Genomic DNA, 20,282 nt, shown 5'->3' with positions numbered 1-20,282 from the left:
TATTTGAGCAAGATCCTTCACTACATAATGAAAAAGTTCCATTAAAAAGTTCCTGTTAAAATGTATCAACAGATTCCAAGCCTTGGGAATCTGCTTTGATATTCCTGGTGGTTATAAAACTTCACCCCCCTGTAAACATACTATTTTTTCTTAGTAAGAAACATTAACTGTAATAACAATAATCTTAATCTGTATTTGTAACACACACAAAGTATTTTTCATTATTCTGAACAGAATCAATATTTTGGCTCAAATCAAATACATAAACTGATTAAAAAAATACCAGTGCAAAGATGACTAGTTAAAGAATTCAGCTGTCGAGAAGGCAGTTCAGGTCACAGCTTTACAGGAGCAGCAGACAGAATAAGATATTCTTTATCCAGACAAATAAATGCAAACTGCTAATGATTTATTAATAACTGCAGACTGCAGAACACGACAACCTTAAAGGTGACAAACCCCAAGTTTTGCTCCATAGATCTTCAGTTTCCGTGGCACAAAGAGTTCTGAGCATTACAATAAACACACATTAGGAGCAAATTTTTAAAAAACCCAACACATGAATTAACCATTTTCCTGCCTTTGCCTTATGTAACTTTGATACTAGACATTTCATACTGAAATTCTTAACAGTCTTAAAGAAAAAAAAACCCCAAACTTCAGAAGAGGTGCCCTCACGAACTACCTTGGCACTCCTTCTGTCACGAACTATAAAAGAAAAGCAACAGTCAATTTGATTCTGTAATCAGAGAGGGAAACATTCTGCACGGACTTGTTCCTGATGGCAAATGAAAAATTTTATTAAGAAAAACCTCCCTGGTACTTTGGAGCAATTGTGTGGAGCAATAACAGAAGGCTCCAGGCAATCCAGTGTCTCTGTCTGAGCAATTGGCTTAAAACAACAGCCGGGGAGAACTAGTGGTTTGCAGGAAGCTCAGCTACTTATGCTCACCACAGTGCTTTTAAACACTACCCAGAAGTTTCCAAACTCTGTAATTGTTTTTTTGAAACTTTGCCCAAGTAGGTTTTCCTTCCTTATTTATATCCCTAAACCATCACATCTCCAAAACATAGCTCAGCCCTGTTCACTTGTCCTGGCAGCACTATGTGATCATTGAAACACCCCACTGACAAACCAGAATTTCCACACGCTCAGTTCTTTGCTGCAATCAATTACATTTTCAGTGCAAAAAAGGGAGCAGCTTTCCTTCTTCAATGAAGTTTCATATCAAATACCAAACTCTAGATTCTAATGCTACACTGTTAATGTCACTTTGTTTTCATTAATCCTATCACACACAGGTTATCTGTGGCCCAAGAGCAGTATCTGAAAACTGCAGCTGCAGATGAAAATGACTGCATCTATTTACCAAATGAAAAACATTAAAATAAGGACACACTAGGTAATCCTTACCTGCAGCTGCCAGTTGAGCCTACTTATCACAGAAAGTCAAAAAATATGACACAAAAAATGGTAAAATCAGTCAGAGATCACTGAAAAGGTTTGGTTTTTTTTAAAAAAAACTTGCTCGTCAAATTCATTCACAGAATCTTTCCTCAGTGTGAGTATCTAAACAACCTCTAAAACACCTGTCATTCACATGTGTGCATACTTCCACCCCTAAAGTACACTGAGAAAGGGATTTCCCCACAGCACACAGATATGAAAAAATTTTTCCCTACTAACATAATCAAAACCATTGTGTGTGCACTGCAGTTCCAGGGCAGTCACAGAGCTCTATTAAAGTTCCCCAGGAAAACCTGGCCAAGCCAATCCCAGCCTGAGGAGGTTCTGCTCACATCATTTCAGCTCTCTGGAGAGCTGGGGTGAAGCAGTGCCTGCACTCATTACTCAGAACATGATCTTCTGCTTAATAATGCTCAACACAACTGAAGCAGCATCCCTGTGAAACTTTAATACCCTATTTTTAGTTAAATCCCTTAACACCGTGGATTCTCAGCCCAGAAGATTCTCATTCTCTAATACTATGTTAATCCTGCACAACACTTGCTCCCAGCAAATAAAGGTGTCTTGGCTGCAGCACAAACACGCAGCCATTTACTGTGCAGGTGGAAGTTCAGGTTTGTACACTCAATTTGTATCAATTATTTTTTTGCCTGTGAAGGACTGACAACATAATGCTTGAGATGGCAGTGACAGTCAGTGGCCCACTTTCCCTTCCTATTATCAAATACTGGGGGAATAGAAGAGCCTCAGCTGCCAGGCAGTATTTCTCCAAAACACAGCATGCATAAAAATTACATAATGTGCTGGTTTGTTTATTTGACAGTTCCTGTGTCCACAATATTTTCTTTTACATGCAAATTCTTGTGCTGTTTTATTCTGCCTTCACACTGAACTGCCCTTCAAAAGTATTTCCCAAGTATACCTACAAAACATTCCCAAGCCTATCAATTACCTCTTGACTGCATCTGTTTGGGATACCTCCAGCTGGCATTTTGACATTATTCCTCTTCTACATAGAAGTCTTCACAATTTTCCTTTCTTTGGGGTATAAAAATTTTAAAAATCCACCACTTAAATTCTCTAGATAATTTTCTCTCAAGTAATATGAAACCAAGCCAACTGACAAAAATACATGAGTTTTTAATAGTGAAAGGAATGAACACACATCTCAAGGTTATCTGGGCTTCTAGAAAAAAAATCTATTTGGGTTTAATGGTAATTTTGAAGAATAATCCTAATTTCTATTATGTTCACTTATTTACAAGATAAACTCTACAGCATTTAGAATTCATAGAACCACAAGTCAGGACAATTTTTACTAGAAGAAACTTGCAGAAATATGTCATTTGACATTAAAAAAAAATCTTTCAGATGCAAACTCAATCTTGAAAAACAGATTGGGAGAGCTCATCACATCTCTGGAGAGTGCAAGGTCTCATCCCCTTTGCTCCAAAAATGTGCACTTTACCTCAACATTTTCAGCTTTAATTTTGCAGCCACCACTTTTTCTTGTATTCTCTCTCTCCGTATATCAAAGCCTCACTTAATATCATTTGTTTTTTTCTTACACAAATAAAAATGGTGAAGGGAAAGAAAACGATCCTGGCAGTGATTCACATAAACTATGTACAGACTTCAGAATAGACTTTGAAGAAAATACAATACAGAAATCCATGGAAAATTAAACACATGAAAAAAGCATGTTTGTCAAAATGAGACACTGCTAATACAACCTGATACTTTTCTTTGACAAAATTAAGTCAAAACTACTACCAAAAACTGTCAGAGCTGCAATCTACAAAGAAATTTGTACTGATATAATGCTACACAGGAAATAATTTCTTAAAATGAAGATGATGAGATGAAGGTAAATAATCTTAGTTAGGAACTGATACAAGGGAACTGTAGCAAATACTTCTGAGCACGGCAGTATCAGGCTACAGAGAGAGGTTATTCAGGTTTTCCTCAAATACTGACTTTCAGGCAAGTTCTTTTAATCTCAACTCAATCATTACTCCAAGTATATTCAGGAGAGGGAAAGATGTTGTACATTCAGACAGAAATGGCAGCTGCTTTTCCTGCAATTTTTAAAAGCATTTCTTTATAGTTGTTTAAGTTGGTCACTCCTATTTTGATCTTTTTTTGATGTAATGACAGCTACTGCAATAAAACTGCCTTTAATTCTCCAAACAGGTATCATCTGTACTTTCAATTCTCATCCCCAGATGCATTTTGCTAACTTTAAGCTAATTGTTACAACATTACCAAAAAGTCATTCCTATTCCTTTTATTCTTTTTTTTCCTTTGTCAAGAAAATATGACAAGAGAATAAATCATCCCAAGTGCCAAGATAATCTAAGAGTGTGAGCACTTAAAATTAGGGCTTTTTGAAATTAAAGATTGTCCTGACCTCACTGGATCACACAATTCCTGCCCTCCACAGTTATGGATGTCAGTAGGTACTAATCAACTGCTACTGGCTTTGCAACTGCAGTTCTGAGGTAGGAGAAAAATCATGACCTTAAAAGTCTGTTTCATTTTCTTTGTATGACAGTGTGAAAGATTTATTGCTAATATTTCACCCTTTGTTTTTCTTCTTAAACACTTATTTGTACCTTTTGGCTACCTGTGGATCTTTCTGTGCAGAATTTATGGCAACTATTTGGAAGATTTCTTTTAATGGAATGATTTTAATAACATTTTATGGGAAAAAAAGAATAACCTTTGACTAAAAAGTAATATAAGCCTAGAAACTCATCTTGTTTATGGCTTTTATTTGTCAAAAATATCAAGGTATTGGTGGCTCCCCCATCCTACTCTGTTTCTGACCCTAAAGATAAAATCTATATTCCACATTTATAGGGAAGGAAGTGTCTTCCCTGAGTATGCAAGGAGACCTGGATGCTTTCTGGTAATCTCCTGACAGGTGCTACATTAATCTGAAAGAATCAGTCTGGAAGATCAGGTGAGATTACCTCTGATTTTCAAGTTGAATTACCTTGAACAAAGCTTCATCTGCCTTTCTGGCACACCAGCTATTGCACACACTCCTGCAATTAGCTTCTGGCACTGAAGCATAAGCAGAGGATTCACATTTCAAATAGAAGCTGTTTTTGATGCAAAAGTCTCTACAATGAAACAGCTCTTCATCAGCAGAAAAGCTGCATTCTGTTTTCCCATTCTTAGCAACAGTAAAAGTTGAAAGACTTAGCCATTCATATACAAGCAAACACCTAAAAAAAAAAACCTTCAAAATCAAATATCTGTTTTACTTGAAAGCTGACAGAAAATGAGCTGAAGAACTGAAGATTCAACTTTATAATGTGACTTAAATGAGATGATAAATAGCAGACTTCAGCTTCATCATGTTTGTTTCCTGCTTTACAACTTTTTCTTTGTATTCACAGGCCATTGGACACTTCCAATAGCATTTCAGACTTCCATAGATCAATATTATTGTCAGTTGTATCAGAGTGAAACATGCTAGAAAGCAGAAGTATTTGTGATATTCTGTACAAAACCCAGCAAGATAAGCAGGAAAGACAACAGAAGACGAGATTTTGGCTGCGCAAAAATACACTGAGGGACGCTTAAAAGTGCAAATCTAAAACCAGCAAGGTGCTCATCTGAAGGTAGCAAATTCTCACTAGGAAATACAAAAACCTCTGTAGCAGCAATATCAGCCCTGCATGTGTACAAACCTTACCTGGGGGTAAGTGGAATGAAGAAGAAAGCACAAATGAATGAATGAAAAAAAGGATGAGTCCAGGATCTTTCTTTTGTACAGGGGAGAAAAAATGTATAAGCAACAGAAAATGAGATTGCTAAAGGAAAGGGCAATCACTATTGTGCTAGAAGAATGATTAGCAACAATACAGGGGGTTAGCAGCAATAATTGTAAAATAATATTCCCATATTTTAATAGGCCAAACTACAGAGCAAAACTTTTTAATATTTACAGTAAGCACAAGAAACGAAACAAATAGTACGTCTGGAAACAGTCTAAACGAGTTTTTTCACACACACACAAAAAGAAATCTGTAACTATTCATCCAAGGAGTGTATCTGTCCCTTGATTTCCACCAGCTCCTACCAGGACACAAGAGATGGCTTCCATAGCCACTGCCAGTGTATTTAAGGGAAAATTGTACCAGTTTAACAAAGAGGAAAAAAAATCTCTAATTGGTGATGCCAAGAAGTAGGAGTTTCATGTTTGCATCACTCCTCCCCAGATAATACAATTCCTTGATGACAAAGGTCAGGATAAAAGTAGTGTCTCACTAAATAAGCAAACATGTTACACATTAGATGTGTGAGATTACTATTTTCTGAAAGCGGCTTGGCAATGGAATAACTCCTGTTACATTGTACTGTCTTGAGTTATTACAGCCCTGCTCAAACTGCAGGGAGCTCAATCTTCTCAAACAACATTAATGCACATTAATAACCATGGTTTTCATTTATTTTACTTGCAAATCTCAAGTATGACAGAACAACAATTAACACTGTTACAATACTTGAGAAAGGGCATTACACTATGTGAATATGTCTATGAAAATCATTCATGTTTTTAGCACATTTACACAGGTGGTTGTAAGTTTTATGATAAAATTCAGAAAAGAGAGAGAGAAAAGAAAGTGGCAGAACTCAGAAAAATTCTGTGGAAAAGAGTGATGTTGCAGAAATACTCCCAAAGTCCCAGACATTTATTTTTAAATACTGCATTTATCTCTGATATCATGCATCTCTTTCTCTAGGGAATTCAATACCTGCAGTAGGAAACAGATTTTTTTTTTTTCCTAAACAAGCATCCTGAGTAGATTAATATAATCCTGAACATATTTACTGATTTCACTGATGCTTCTCCATAATTTTTATGCATTAGAATTACCTTTATAGTTTGAATTACATTCCTATTTAATAGTTTTACATAAAAAAAAGGTCTACAGGCACCTCATGGAACAACCTATTCTCTTCACTGCTGTGCTGCTGTCTGCCCTCCTCATATTTTTTTCCTCATAGAATTTTTGCAGCTTCCTGTTGCTAATTTGATCCATAAACTCTGAGCAAAACCAGGCAGGCGTAATGCTCAAGAACAGTCTCTTGGTTCTCATTTACTCTGCTGAGAATAACAATGGAAAATATCTGTAATTCCACACTGCAGAAGGACTTGATGCAATCTATTGGTCTGTGTCCTTCAGAACTTTCTTTCAACAAGAGAGAAATCAAGTGCAGCAGGGGGGGCTGCTAAATCTTCATCAGGGTGTTCAGGTACGTCCCTCAGAGGGGGTTTTGAGGTAGGTGACCGAGGAAAAGAATCAAACAAACATAGCAAATGAATGGAAAACATTGGCTTTTCTCCTCAGCTGTCAACCTACAGGACTCCTCCCCACTCCCAGATGCTCATTAGCACTAATCCCACTACCAGTGGGAAAGCAGTTGCTGTTTGTCTGAGAGAGAGGGCCATGTGTGTCATGTACAACTTATCTGTCTGATCCACATGTAAGGACACGCAAGCCTGGCCAAGGGCTGGGTTTTGTCTAATGGCAATTTATTATCATTTCCACACGAATGAATTGCATTGTAGAGACTTTGCCTTTAAAAGAATCTCTCCACAAAATCACCCTGGAGACTCTAAACCTCTGTGAAGCATCATGATACAAAAAGTCTAAATATCACAGCCTCAGCTTCAATGGCCCTGGTTAACTGTGAAATTCTCTACTTTTTGCACTAACCATTAAAATACTTCCTCAGTGGAAGAAAAATGTGTTTTAAGTACCTCTGAACACATTCCCCCTGGTCTAACACTCTCTAGGTTGATACCAAGTAAGTGAAATGACTTAATCTTTTTGTAAGTGCAAGGAGCCCTGGAAAAGGCCTACTGGTAAACAGCTTATTTCACACCAAGAGCAAAACTCACTGCAGAAGGCAATAAACTCACCGTAAAAAGTTATACTTGATGTTCAAATAATACCAAGTTCTCCCTGCGCACAAATACTATTGGAAAGATAACGCTGTGTGTGGGTTTTTTGTTAATAAAAGTTACTTGAGAAGAATTAGAAGAAACAGGACCCAGTACTTACTCATTGCCCCAGTCCAGCCTCACTGTGAGGTGTCTCTTGACCTCTCGCACCTGATCCTGTGTCAGGTGCCCCGAGAGCAGCTGCCTGCGGAGGTCAATGAGCTCATTCATCACATGCCGCAGTTTGTAGAAAAGATCTACCTTATGTTTCTGTAAAGGCACATTTTTGGGAGGAGGAGGGAGGAGGGAGAGAGAAAAGGAAAGAGGCAGGGGCAAAAAAAAACAGGGGAAAGAAAGAGAGGGGGAGAAAGTAAGTTTGGAAAGACAAAGTGTGAAAAAGAGAGAGAGAGAGAGAGAGAAAGAGAGAAAGATTAATAAGTTACCCAATTTTCATTTAATTACCCTAGAGGAACATCAATCCAGTTTTTATGAGCTTAAAATATTTACATCAAAAGTAGTGTTAACTGATGCAATTCACACTAAATAACTTCTTATTCCTGAGGTTTTGGCTCAGTCTGCTGAGAGGACTGTTTTCTGATGGAACCTAATGCTAAATAAGAGGATTCATTAGGCAAATAAAAAATTGCTTATTCCAATCATACAGTAAATGTAAAATTTTAGATTTAAAGTGAAAATTTTAAATGTAAAATTTTAGATTTAAAGAGAGGTGAAAAAACTTACTTCTTTCAGCAGCTAACTGAATGGCTCTGAGCAGGCAGCAACAATGAGTCAACACAACAAAAAAGCATTTGTAAATTATCTGTGATATTCCAGTTACTAAAATTCAGCCAGGTATGAGGGGTGGGGGGTGTGTGTGTGAAAATTCATTACCTGGCACTCTAAAAAAGGACTAAAGCAATTAATAATAAAATCCACCAGGAAAACTACTTTGACAGAGGAAAATTACCACAGATAATATAAAAGCCCTCCACACCACCACCATCAGTAAAGACAAAACCAGAAAATACCCTCCAAAACTTAAACAACTAACACTATTATTCTTTTCAAAAGAACTAGTATTACTCAATTATGGGGAAAAAAAAAAAAAAACCCTCTTCACCAAAACCAAATCTTCAAAACCAGACAGCAGCAGAAATAATTTTTCCCACGCAGGAAATAACTATATGTGAATGGCCAAAAAGGAAAATTTGAGGCCAACAACCAAGGCCACCCATAAGATCAGATAAAATAAGGACATGTGTCCAAACTACTCCACTCCGTGCTGCGTCAGGACTGTGTGTCAAAGGGGCTCATCTCCACACAGTCAGTCTCCAATACTGCATAAAACTGCCCATGTGCCACAAAGAAGGAGCCCAAGAACAAAAACAAGATCTCCTGAACTTGTTTTTCTCCTGATCATCCAGCAGCTGGATGCTGGTTTTTGAACAGCTGAGCTCCATTCCCACTGCTTTGCAAAGCCTGAAGTGTTTGAATTTCACTTGGGAAAACACTGAGGAGATGGACTGACATGGAGTCTTCATCAGCTGGCACTGCCTTGATCACATCTCTGCTTGTACACGACTGGGTTATAAAAGCCCTCTTCAATAAAGACACCTGCATCTACCAAGACTACATCTGATAGAGGAACATCCACAAAGAGAAACATAAGTGTTTTCTGTTGCAACACATTATTAGAACAAGTGTTTTTCACTTCTTTACCAAAAATAGCTGAGATGAGATGAAAAAAGAACTTCCACCTACTTGAGTTTGTTTTCCTACAAGACTAGATTTGCATGACTTAGGAAAACAGACATCAAGGCAATCCATTTTGATAAGCGTTTTTTAAATTTCTCTGAACCTAATTACACATCTGTTTTGCTGAAGCAGGTTAAGCACATATGGCATAATCAGTTGTTCCTATCTAACAATTTTGAGATGAAAAGATGCACAATCTTCCAACTCTGCATCAACACTGGTTCTGGTCCCACTTGAAAGAAAGAAAATCAGACACCAGACCTAACAGAAAGACATAAATTTCTGGGGCTGAAATTATTTATGCAAGGAAGATAATCATGCATAGCTGATGAGTATAGAATTACTCAATTTTGTTTATAAATGTGGTCAAATAACGTAAATAAATGTGGTCACACGTAAATCCTATATAAGCTGACAATGACAGTAGGTGTGGGAAATGGCCATTTTTATAGGATAGTTATGTGAACCAGAAAAGGCTGTCACTTTTTAAAATGTAAGATGAAAACAATTGAGTTTGGTAGTATAGAAAAAGCAAATTAGGTATACTTTAATACTAAAAGAGTTGGGAATGAAATTATCATGAGAATCAGGTCCCAAACCATTACATTACACTACAGACTTCTCAAATAAACCTGCTAAGAGAGTCACTTTCTCACTCCTGTGATGATGGCTCAAGGTCATCAAAGCAGTCAGGTCCAGAACACCACGCTGGTTAAATTACAGAATGTTCTATGGTTATGTTTAAACAGTCATTTTATACAGGAGCATCAGAAGTACTTTAAATACAAATAAAGGAGACTACAGAACACAAGAGGTTCACCTGCTTTAAACTGAATGCACAAGTACTGAGAGAGAACTAAACACAGGGTGTCCTTCCAGAAAATCCAGGGTCCAGGGCAAGGAAGGGAGGAAGAGAAAGTGGAAGCCAGCAGAGCTGTGGCTGTGATCTCAGGGAAACTGTTATGAAGAACCACATGCAAGATCCATGATGGTGAAGGAAAGTGCTCATGAGAGAGAAACAAGAGCTAGAAGAGAATTGAAAGTGGCTTTATTCCAGGCTTGCAGGCAGAAGGGAGTTTGAAGCAGTCAAAAATGAGTTTCTGACATCCCTCCTCACACTATACCAGCACAGGGACTAATGAGCTTCATTTGGGAGGGAAGGAATGAAGGAGATACTCACGTTTTAATGACTTCTTTCTTTCAAGATTAAAAAAAACCCTTCGAAATTCAACATTAAGGCAAGTTAATGAGTATTCATATCCCTGCTATCCCCTGTAAAACAGATCGCCCTGGACACCACATTTACAGAACCTGCCCCGCCCCCACAATCCCCCAATCTTCAGTATTTAAATCCTTCAACCTTAGTTAGAGTAGCACCATAAATAAATGTGAAACATTATCATCTTGTTAGTAGTCAAATAAAAGATGGGCAAGTCAGTCTGATGTGTAAGCATTCACTCTGTTTCAGAGTTAATTTTCATACAAGCTCTAAGGTCTCATTTTTTCAGCTGGCTTTATCACATGCTCCCAAGTAAAAGCACTTTATCAGTCCATCCAGAATGATCTGCTGTGTGCATTGATAAACATATTTGGCAAATCTGGAATACAAAGTAAGTATTTCTGCAGAACTTTTATGGTAATAATGACAATGAGTCACAAAGAACCAGGATGGCTTTAGTGAATTGGGACTCTCCTCACAGGCAGCACAAGTCCTCTAACACATCTTGTTGCCTAATTTTACTATCCCCAGACACAAAAACATTTTCTGTGTTTCTTTGATCTGTTATAGCTAACAAGCATGCTAAACAATGTCTGGATAATCTCCAGATGTGCAGCTATCCATCAAAAAGTGGAATTCTGGCAGTATTTTCTTTGTCTGGTAATGACTCCACATAATCTGTGTGGAGTTCAAAAGCCAAAGGACGGGTTTGGTGTGGAGCTTTCCCCACCCAGCCCACCTCTCACTACCCCCTCCAACAGGCAATGACAATATTTGTGAGCTCAGATAAAGGCAGGGAGCTCGCTGACCAACCACCATCCCAGCAAAACAGACTTCTCTAGGGGGAATTTATTTATTGCCAATTCCAATAGAGTTGGGCAGTGCGATACAAAGACACAAAGAACCCTTGTCCTCAAGCACAATGTGTTTTCCCTTCACTCCTCACTCCCTCACAGAATCACCTCCTCCCCACAGTGGCAGCAGAATGGAGGGGTCAGTCCATGGCAGCTCCTCCACACAATTTTCCCCTGTGCCCCCGGGGTGGATTCTGCCCACACAGATCCCAGTGTGGATCCCAGCTCTGCTGCCTGTGGGGGTGTTTCTCCCCTTTCTGCCTCATCTGCCCGCCCCACAGCTGCTGCCCCAGATGTTAAGATAGGGTTAATAATTTCTGTTGCCACAAAGCTAGGAATAGAACCTCAGCTTCACTGCAACCAGGTGTTGCTTCCATTGTTCCAACCAAATCAAGGATAACTTTGCCTGGGTAATCAGGGTGGGGGGAGAAGGAAAAGATTGGGACGGTTTGTACTTGGAAATATTGTAATGATTGTTGGTAGCTGAACGTGATTATTATCTCAAACTAGAATCATGAGAATCACAAGGGAAGATATTTACCAAAACTCATGCTTGGGTATATACAATAGAACAATGGAGGTTAATGTTTAACACAGAGTTGTGTAACAGAGGGGTATAATACTGGGGCCTTCTTGGACCCTCGTTGGAGTTGGATTTGGGTTTCTACCCTGGCTCCCAGAGCTCTTATCAATAAAGCACCCACGCAATCATTTCCCTGATTATGTGTTTTCCTCGCTAACACAGAGACACCCCCCAGCTTGGCTGAGCCCCATGGAAGCAGCTGGAATTCTTCCCTCTGCATCATGCCCACGGCCAACACCCAGCACAGGAGCTGGTGACCCCCAGCAGCCCTCCTGGGCCACAAACCCAACACACCCCAGCAGACACCAGCCCTCCTTCCATGCAATTCCCTCAGGTGGCTCTGAAATGCTAAGGCTGCCTCTGTCATTCTTCCCTAAATAAATGCCACATAGCATGAAAATATATAACAGACTGGTATATTACAGCAGATGACCTATTTATAGTCATTTTGTTACCATGACTTCATTTACCACCACTGTAAAGTCAGGATTTTGCCTCTTTTAAGAGCAGTCCCTTAAGACATTTCCTATAAAACTGTCTTAAGCTGTAATGGGGGACAAGGGTGGAAAAATTATTTTCCTCATGAAAGCAAGTGAGTAGCTTTTCCCAGGTTCCTTGTTATGGATTTTGGTATCTACATTAGATATTAAAGCCTGCAAGCACCAGCAGTACATGAAAGGAAATACTAAAGCTAGAAACAACACAAAAATCCTGCCTTTCTTCTCAGTTTTGTCAGGATGATGTTAATTAAGAAAATTACTTTATATTAAAACTCCATTGGAATTTAAAGCTTTTTACAATATTTACAGCTTAATCTTACTCAAAATCTGTAATATTATCATGAAAACCTTAAACATCACCTATCAAATTAGAGAGTATTCATCAAGTGCCAGTTGATCAATAAAGGTCAGACTAAAGGTCAGTGCAAAGTTGTCTCATAAACAAGGAAAGGAATTGAAGAGTAAAAATTTGTGTGGGAAATGTGGACTGTACACAGGTGTCCTGACTGGCACCTACAGAAAAATCAATTTGAGAACACAATTAATACTTGCACATTTTCATCAGTTCTCCATATGTGCCTAGACAGCTGGTCCTCTTGGATTACAGAACTAAGAAGACTTTAAAAACAGTTAAAAAATATAGACAACAAATAAGAGAAAATAACATCAAGCAAGAATAAAGTTAATAAATTACAACTTGTCCTAATTAAAACTACAAACTCTATTTACTAAGGGTTGAGGTACCATCCTGGGGTTTTCACAAGAGGCTGGATTTGAGCTCACCCCACTCTGACAGGACACCATTAAACACTCAGAGAGTAACTGGATCATAGAAATTTTAAGGTTAGAAAAGACCTCTACAATGGTCAAGTCTAAAAAACATTGTTAGTCTTCCAAATCAACTAACAGCCAGAGAAAGGCATCTCAGTTTAGGTTTATTTTTGTTCTTCTATGCTGAAAGTCCCTATTAGTTCTCAATTTGTTCATAAGGATGCATTACCATGAATTGTATTTATTTTGTCTAATGAATATTCATAGCTTTTAGCTTCAAACAGAAATTATTTACTCCAATAAAAATCTTAATTGATTCTCTACTGTATTCACAGAGGGCATTCCAATTTACAGTGTGTAATAAAGGCCACTAAATCAGAGAGGCAGAAAAAATAAGTTCTTCAGACTTTTGCCATTGAAAATGAGTAAAATAGCTTAAAATATTGACGTGTGACAAAGGAAGAACTTAAGCAGTAAAAAGAATGATGTAACATCAATAAAGAAAGCAAAAGCAGAGAAAAACAACAAAACAAGGCTTGTACAAGATAAACAGAGATGTTGCTACAAGCTTTTGCTTTATATTAGATTAAATAATGTGCCTGAATTACCCTAAATCATTCCTCAGTACTATAGTAATTTTTTCTAGATATACTATGTCCTTATGTTTCTTCCAAAGAGCTCAAAAGCTGAAAGATATATTAAATTTCCATCAGTAACTTCACAAAAATGTTCCCTGCACTCTTGGCAACAATCCAAGGAGAAACTTACAATCCTGGCGTTTCTTGAGCAGCCAAATAAAACTAAATTCTCAGAAGAATGAAGCCTGTGATATGAAGCTCTAAATCAGAGAAGCTCATTGGATGCAGGCACCTCACACTAGCAGTGTATATGCAAAGTTCTCATCCCTCCATATTTTCCCACGATTTCTCCTAAACGTATCAGAAATTCCATTTGTGCAGCGCTTGTGCTGACCTCCCCCTCGCCTGAGGAGCATTTCATATGCTTTACCAGAAACCTTCTGCAGCAAAGCAACAACTGGATTGCCTCCAAAATAATTTCAGAACTCCACTGGATAGGATTGCAAATTAAAAAAAAAATTAAATGCATTCAAATTCTTTACGATAAACTGAAAACAACAATGGTTTGTTCTGCTCCAAAAGCAAAATGGTGTATTTAAATCAAAGCTGTCTGCCAACACATCCAAAAACTTGGTGATATCTTTTCTATGTTGCAAACCAAATACCCTACAGCCTTTCACAACCTTAAACCCCTTGTGGAGGGGACCCAGGCAGCACTGCAGCAACAGCAGCACTGAAGGAACAGGACACAGGAGACCAATCCTCAGAATGTTAGCAAAGATCTTTTGCCTTGACAAAAGCTGCTCTCTTTCCTCAGATCTCCTGTGAAGGCCAGTGGGTAATATTTAAACCTGTTGTCACAAAGCTCTCTTTAACAAATCAACCCATCTCAGTTCAGAGCTCTCCACAGAATATTACAAAGAAAAATGTTTTTACAAAGGTTTAGTCCCTACTAACTACTATCTACTGCTCTTCTTCAAGAAGAGAAGTTTTCTCCTATCTGTTTAGATCACCTCACAGACCTTAAATGTTTAACTCACACTAATGTGCAATTCAGAGCCTATTTTTATTTATAGTAACTCAATATGGTACAAACAAATTCGCCACTCTAAACATCAGCTATGTCACACATGTAAATAGCTCTGAGTAAAAGTGATTACTCCCTGGCAGTCAAGATGGGATCCTGACCCTCGTATCTCCTCCTTATTTACAGCTTCAGATGCCTGAGTTGTCTAATACAGCAACTCAGGACAAGTACAAGATGACAACAGTTAACAGTTACAGAAACAAGTTAAAACAAATCTGAGACAATTCTGGTGGCTGACACTTCCTGCTATCAGTTTTCACAGGCTGTTGCTACTCTTAGGCATCACCATCATCAGGAAATGCACCTTGGCCAGCATGAGACAGGTATGCTGCAGCTAAATTAGTGTTGTTCACCTTTTTTGGTTAACAGAAAAAATAGGATGCAAAAAAGGGAGATTGGTCTTATCCAGAAAAAAATATAAGGGGCCCTGTGGGATAATCATGGTGAGAAGAGGAAAAATTTGGTTGAAGAAATACCCTAAAGTTGCCCTCAATCCAGAGTCCATCCCTATCCTGGCTGCCACTGCTGACAGCTGAGGGCTGGAGAAAACCCTGCCTCAGGAGACTGTGGCACAGCCTGCAGCTTACCATTGCTTTGTTGAGACTGGATGGAGCTCCTCAGTCTTTAGTAGCAACAGCAACTTTAACCTCATTTCCTAACATCATCATCAACTTCCAACAAAGCTTGAAGAAATGGAATTGAAGGGGATAAACTTAGAGGTTTAATTCTTCATTTCTATAATGCTGCAAAACAAGTGACATTAACACCCCTTTCTAACCCATATTATATTTATTGAATTCAGTTTCAAACCCTTTGGATATTAAATGTACTTATTTGTCCTCATGTTGTAAGAACATCTTGTTCTAGACATTTTTAAATGTAAGAATGTACAATTTAGGATAAATTTCCATTCTGAGGAAAAAGAAATATGCATGCAAGGCTTATGCTATTTGATTAAGGCTGATTCTCCCCAGTCTTGAATGCCTCCATCATGACAGATGTGTCAGGACACACCATGAAGGCAATACATTCTGCTTTATCATATTTCTTGTATGACTAAGAAGACCAGATAAAGACAAGTTAGCCTTCTGAAAGCAGTACACCAAGGAAAGAGCCCAAGAACATGAAAGAATTTCTTTTTCCCCGCTGTGATCTTTCTTCAGGTTGTGATCCTGCTTTTTGTCCTGCTGTCTCCCCCCAGGATCCTGAGCTCTCCCATTTCAAAGCCACTGCTGCTAGGGATGCCTTTGACCTTCACATCCCCAAACTGCCCTCCCCCGTGTGTAAACACGAGGTCCCAGCAGTGAAGGAGCTTTAATAAGCAGAACTAGAATTGGTACCAAATGCTCCCTGCTCACATCATCCCCTTCTATTGTCCTCGTAGACTTGTGTCCCTATTTACATTAAAACCACAGCCACAATGGACATTTCCTTTCCAAAATACATTTGCTGAATCATGGAGAGGGAGAACTGATGGTCTTGAAATACAGCAAAGGCATTTCCCCTCCCCTCAGAAGTTCTGGTCCTGCCAAGCTTGGAATGGTGGTGAATGTGGCTGGAAGAGGAGCACTCGCAGCCTCCTGCTGGGATCTCATCACAGCCGTCCCAGATGCCTCCTGCTGGAAGCACTGAGCGCCAGCACACCCCACTTACCCGATGGACTGCAAAAGGGGAAGCTGTGTGACCTTCACCTGATAAAGATCTAAACCTGGAGGACTTGAGGAAGACACTGCATTTGATACTAACTGGTGCAATTTACCTGCAAGACAAGCAACAAATGGAAATATTCTGCTCTAAAAGAAACGGAAGCAGTATTGGGTAAGTGTGGATGCCTCTATATTTCACACTTTCAGAAGACTTTTTACTATCATTTAAATACAAAAGAAATGAAGATATTCAGAAGAAAGCTTCCTACCATACTAAATGGTTACATTCTTTTGCAAATAAAACATATCCCTCCACAAAAATCAGTATTTTAAGGTTATTTTCTGCATGACAAATAATTACATTACCTTTCACATCAGTTTAAAAGTAGAGTTAAATGCTTTTATTTACACTTTGACTCAACATGATACATTTATTGAAGTGGTCTTAATAAATAATTAACACTCATACTAATTGATGATAGTCATGCTAAGTTAGAACTCACATGATAAATATCTTTGAAGAAATTCAAACTGATTACAGTATATTACAAGTTCTGTCAGATAAGTAGTTTCCCTTTAGCAGTGCCTTACTGTGCCAAATTTTCAAGCTGAAAAATACATTCCCTAAAGTATTTCCATTGCATTTCAATCAAACATCTGCTCTTCCAATGCTATTTACATTCTTAACAGGGAACATCACATCCAGCAGGTTCAAGGATACAACCTGATACCTTTTCCCATCTCCTCTCACACAACGTCCCACAAGGCACAAAATTAATATTCTCCTTCACACATTGGACAGCTCTAGAAGAGTATTATTGCTTTGGACCTGATAAACATTGCAGTTTTTCAGAGAAAAAAGCTCAAAAGAAGTCCCAGAGTCTGTAGGACTGGGTCAGTGCAAGTCATCTTGAATGTCTCTAACAACTCTTTGTCAGGGTCCCTGCCAGTCATGGAACACAAGTTCATTATGTTAGAGAAGATTTTGCCAAAAGCCATTTTAAAGTAGCATTAGGGGCACTTAAAACACTAAGAAAGAAAACCACCAACAAAACACACACCATTATTCCCACAAAATAGTGGGACCACAGACCATTATTTGCAAACTGATTTGATTAGAGCATTTTGTAATTAATGATTCTGGGCATGGTGCCACCATTTGTCTTCCAACATTTCTGTGAATTCCTAAAGAAAATTGCTGACTGGATTTCAGTGGTTTTCCAACTAAACTGTCTAATGGAAATTCAAAACAGTGAAGACATTTCAACAATGCCTCTCATAGACAGGTTCCAGTCAGAACAGGTTCCAGATTTTTCAGTTCTCTAAGAGAGATTATTTCAGCTTCAAAGGAACAGTCAGAAGGAAAAAAAGTCTGTGGATTTGCAAAATCCAGGACCACTGGCCAGCAGAGGAAAATCCTTTACATGGGAAACGGTAGCACATTTACCCAGCAATTCCAAATGGAGAGTGATACATTTCTACTGCTTCACACAGATGTTTAGCACAACTCTGATCCTTCCTGGAAGCCCTAATTCTGTCTCTATAAAACAGATATATAAAATATGTCTTCTAACTTAAAAAATCTACATATTTTAAAACTTTCTGTTGTGCATTATAATGCAGTTATTTGTGTCCAAACACCAGATATGAAACATAAAATTGTGAGAATATGAAAATCAAAATTCCTTTACACATGAGGATTTTCTCATTACTCAAGTAATGATTCTTTATGGCTCCTTGGGCTATTTCAGTATATGCAAACTCCTGTTGATTTATTGACAGTTTAACAGTAATGCTCAGTGATGGCTCAGACACATTTGATGCCTCCCACCATCATTAAAAGAAAAAAAAAAAAAAAAAAAAAAAACAAACAAAAAAAAAAAACCCACCACCTCTTATGTTCCTTACTCCAGAGCATGACAGGAGGAGCAGGAGGAGAAATGAGGTGCAGAATAAAGTGATTCACACACTTGAACCAGCAGCAGTTACCAGTGACTACATAACTGTCCTCTCCCTTGCTCAAGTCTGGATTTTAGTGTTTATACATGATGAACAAAAGGTTTCTAGAGGGCAGGATCCAAGGAGTCTCAGTTGTGGCAATGACCAGCACCATTTGCCTGGAGCCTCAGTCTCAGAAGGGTCAGAGACCAAAGCTGCAAGAGCAGGAATTGGGGTATTTAGGAACCCAGGACAGACATTTCTGAACCTTGCAGGCTGTGGTGGCTGTGCTCAGGTGCAGAGATCCCATCCCATCCCATTTTAGGGATGATGCCTCCAGAGAACAGACAACAAATGGAATTGCGCTGTAGGATCTACTCAGACACTCCGTGAGAAGAGAGTCTGGGTTTCAGAACAACCAGAACTGCTGTTAGGAAGAGCTAGATCCATCAAAATAAGATTTATATAAACAAGTCATTCCTTCTGCAGCTCCACATATAGCCTCAGGAAAAATACTGGTAAAATAATACTGATTCAAATGCAAGCTAAGCTACTTCACCCCATGAAAGAACATGTGAAGCTGAGGAGCTTTAAACCCTGGCACTGAGCTACAGCCATCCCATAATACAGCAGGAGTGAAAACAAATTACAATTTAGTAGTTAAACAAAAAGCACAAAAAAGAAAAGCATAATGGGCCTAAAGAAAAGCAGAACGCAGCAAATAGGATGTAAATTATAAATTAAGCTTGTTTCTAAATATTTGCTTTCACTCATTCTGTAAAATATTCAAGTTTTTGATAAAAAAAATTAAAATAGTTCAAAGATGAGAAGCAGAATTGCAAATAAAAAACTAAGGGACAGTAGGTAAAACTCCCAGGATAAACAATATTCCAACCTCTTCAATTTAAAAATGTTTGTTCCACACATGTGACAAAAACAGTGCAAATATTTGTAAAGGGACCTGTAGCTGGCAGCTGTTAAAACTGTAGCTTTTAAACAAAGATCCCAATAACACCAGAACAAAAACATGTTTTTTGACTCTGGGCATCTCATTATTCTAAAAAAACAGTATCAAAGCATTCCTGTTAGTGTGGAGTGCAGGTAGCTCCTGAGCTTTTTTCCATCTCTTTTAAATAGGGTCACCTTCTGAGGTAGAAGTTGGGTGTTTTCACTGGGGCTCAGGATGCTCCACAGACAAAAGCCAAAAGGGAAGGAGGAAAAATATCGCTGCACAGGGAGAATGGTTAAAAACTCCAGAGAGTAAATGACAGCCAAGTCGTGTCAGCAGCAGTATTTGCTGCCCAGCCTGTCTGGCAGAGCAGGGCCCTCCAGGACACAGCTGATTCCCAGGCTAAACCTGCCTGAAAGGCAAGAGAACTGCTCCTGACTCACCCTGACACCTTTACCAGGCAACTGAACCATTTCTGGTGATCTCCCACTCAAAGATATCCAAAATATCTGCCGTTCCCTACAGGGTTTGAAACGTAGGAAAGCTCCAAAATAAAGGTATTGAATGTCAATCTTTTCCACAGTTTCTATATAGATAGCCAAAAAGCATGTCCTCATCAAGGAGATAAGTCATAAAAAACCACAAAGAATGTGTTTAAAGTGGTACAAGAATTAGCACTTTATCTCTGAAAGGCATCACAAGACAAAAACTCCAGAAAAAACCATTAGTCTTTTGCATACAATGTTCTTGCCTGAAATAATATAAAACACATCAGTGCAGCACATCCCTATCTCATAGCGTATTTTTTTTTATATTTTAGTAATTGTTTTTCAACACAGCTGGTCCTGACTAAACAGATTTAAAGATTCATCCATTCCAAGACTATAAAGCATTATTGTGATTATCTAGTCTGACTTCCTGCAGGGCACATGCCATAGAGACCAGCTCACAGAACGCTGCAACGTACTTCCT

At 38.5% G+C, this 20,282-nt stretch overlaps 1 protein-coding gene across 7 annotated transcripts in view; it reads right to left on the bottom strand.

Moving 5' to 3' along the window:
- Positions 1–20,282, bottom strand: part of DOCK3 (dedicator of cytokinesis 3) — a 185,393-nt gene that overhangs the window by 116,885 nt on the left and 48,226 nt on the right. For all 7 annotated transcript variants that reach the window (XM_066326884.1, XM_066326888.1, XM_066326885.1 and 4 more), the window contains exon 6: positions 7,552–7,700. In XM_066326884.1, coding sequence (XP_066182981.1) covers positions 7,552–7,700 — 149 coding nt within the window. The remainder of the gene's footprint in view (positions 1–7,551; positions 7,701–20,282) is intronic.

The sequence above is a fragment of the Sylvia atricapilla genome, chromosome 11 (genome assembly GCF_009819655.1).
Source record: "Sylvia atricapilla isolate bSylAtr1 chromosome 11, bSylAtr1.pri, whole genome shotgun sequence".
In the NCBI taxonomy this organism is placed as follows: domain Eukaryota; kingdom Metazoa; phylum Chordata; class Aves; order Passeriformes; family Sylviidae; genus Sylvia; species Sylvia atricapilla.
Note: the sequence above shows the minus strand (reverse complement) of the source record. Positions and strands in the feature narration are given on the sequence as shown.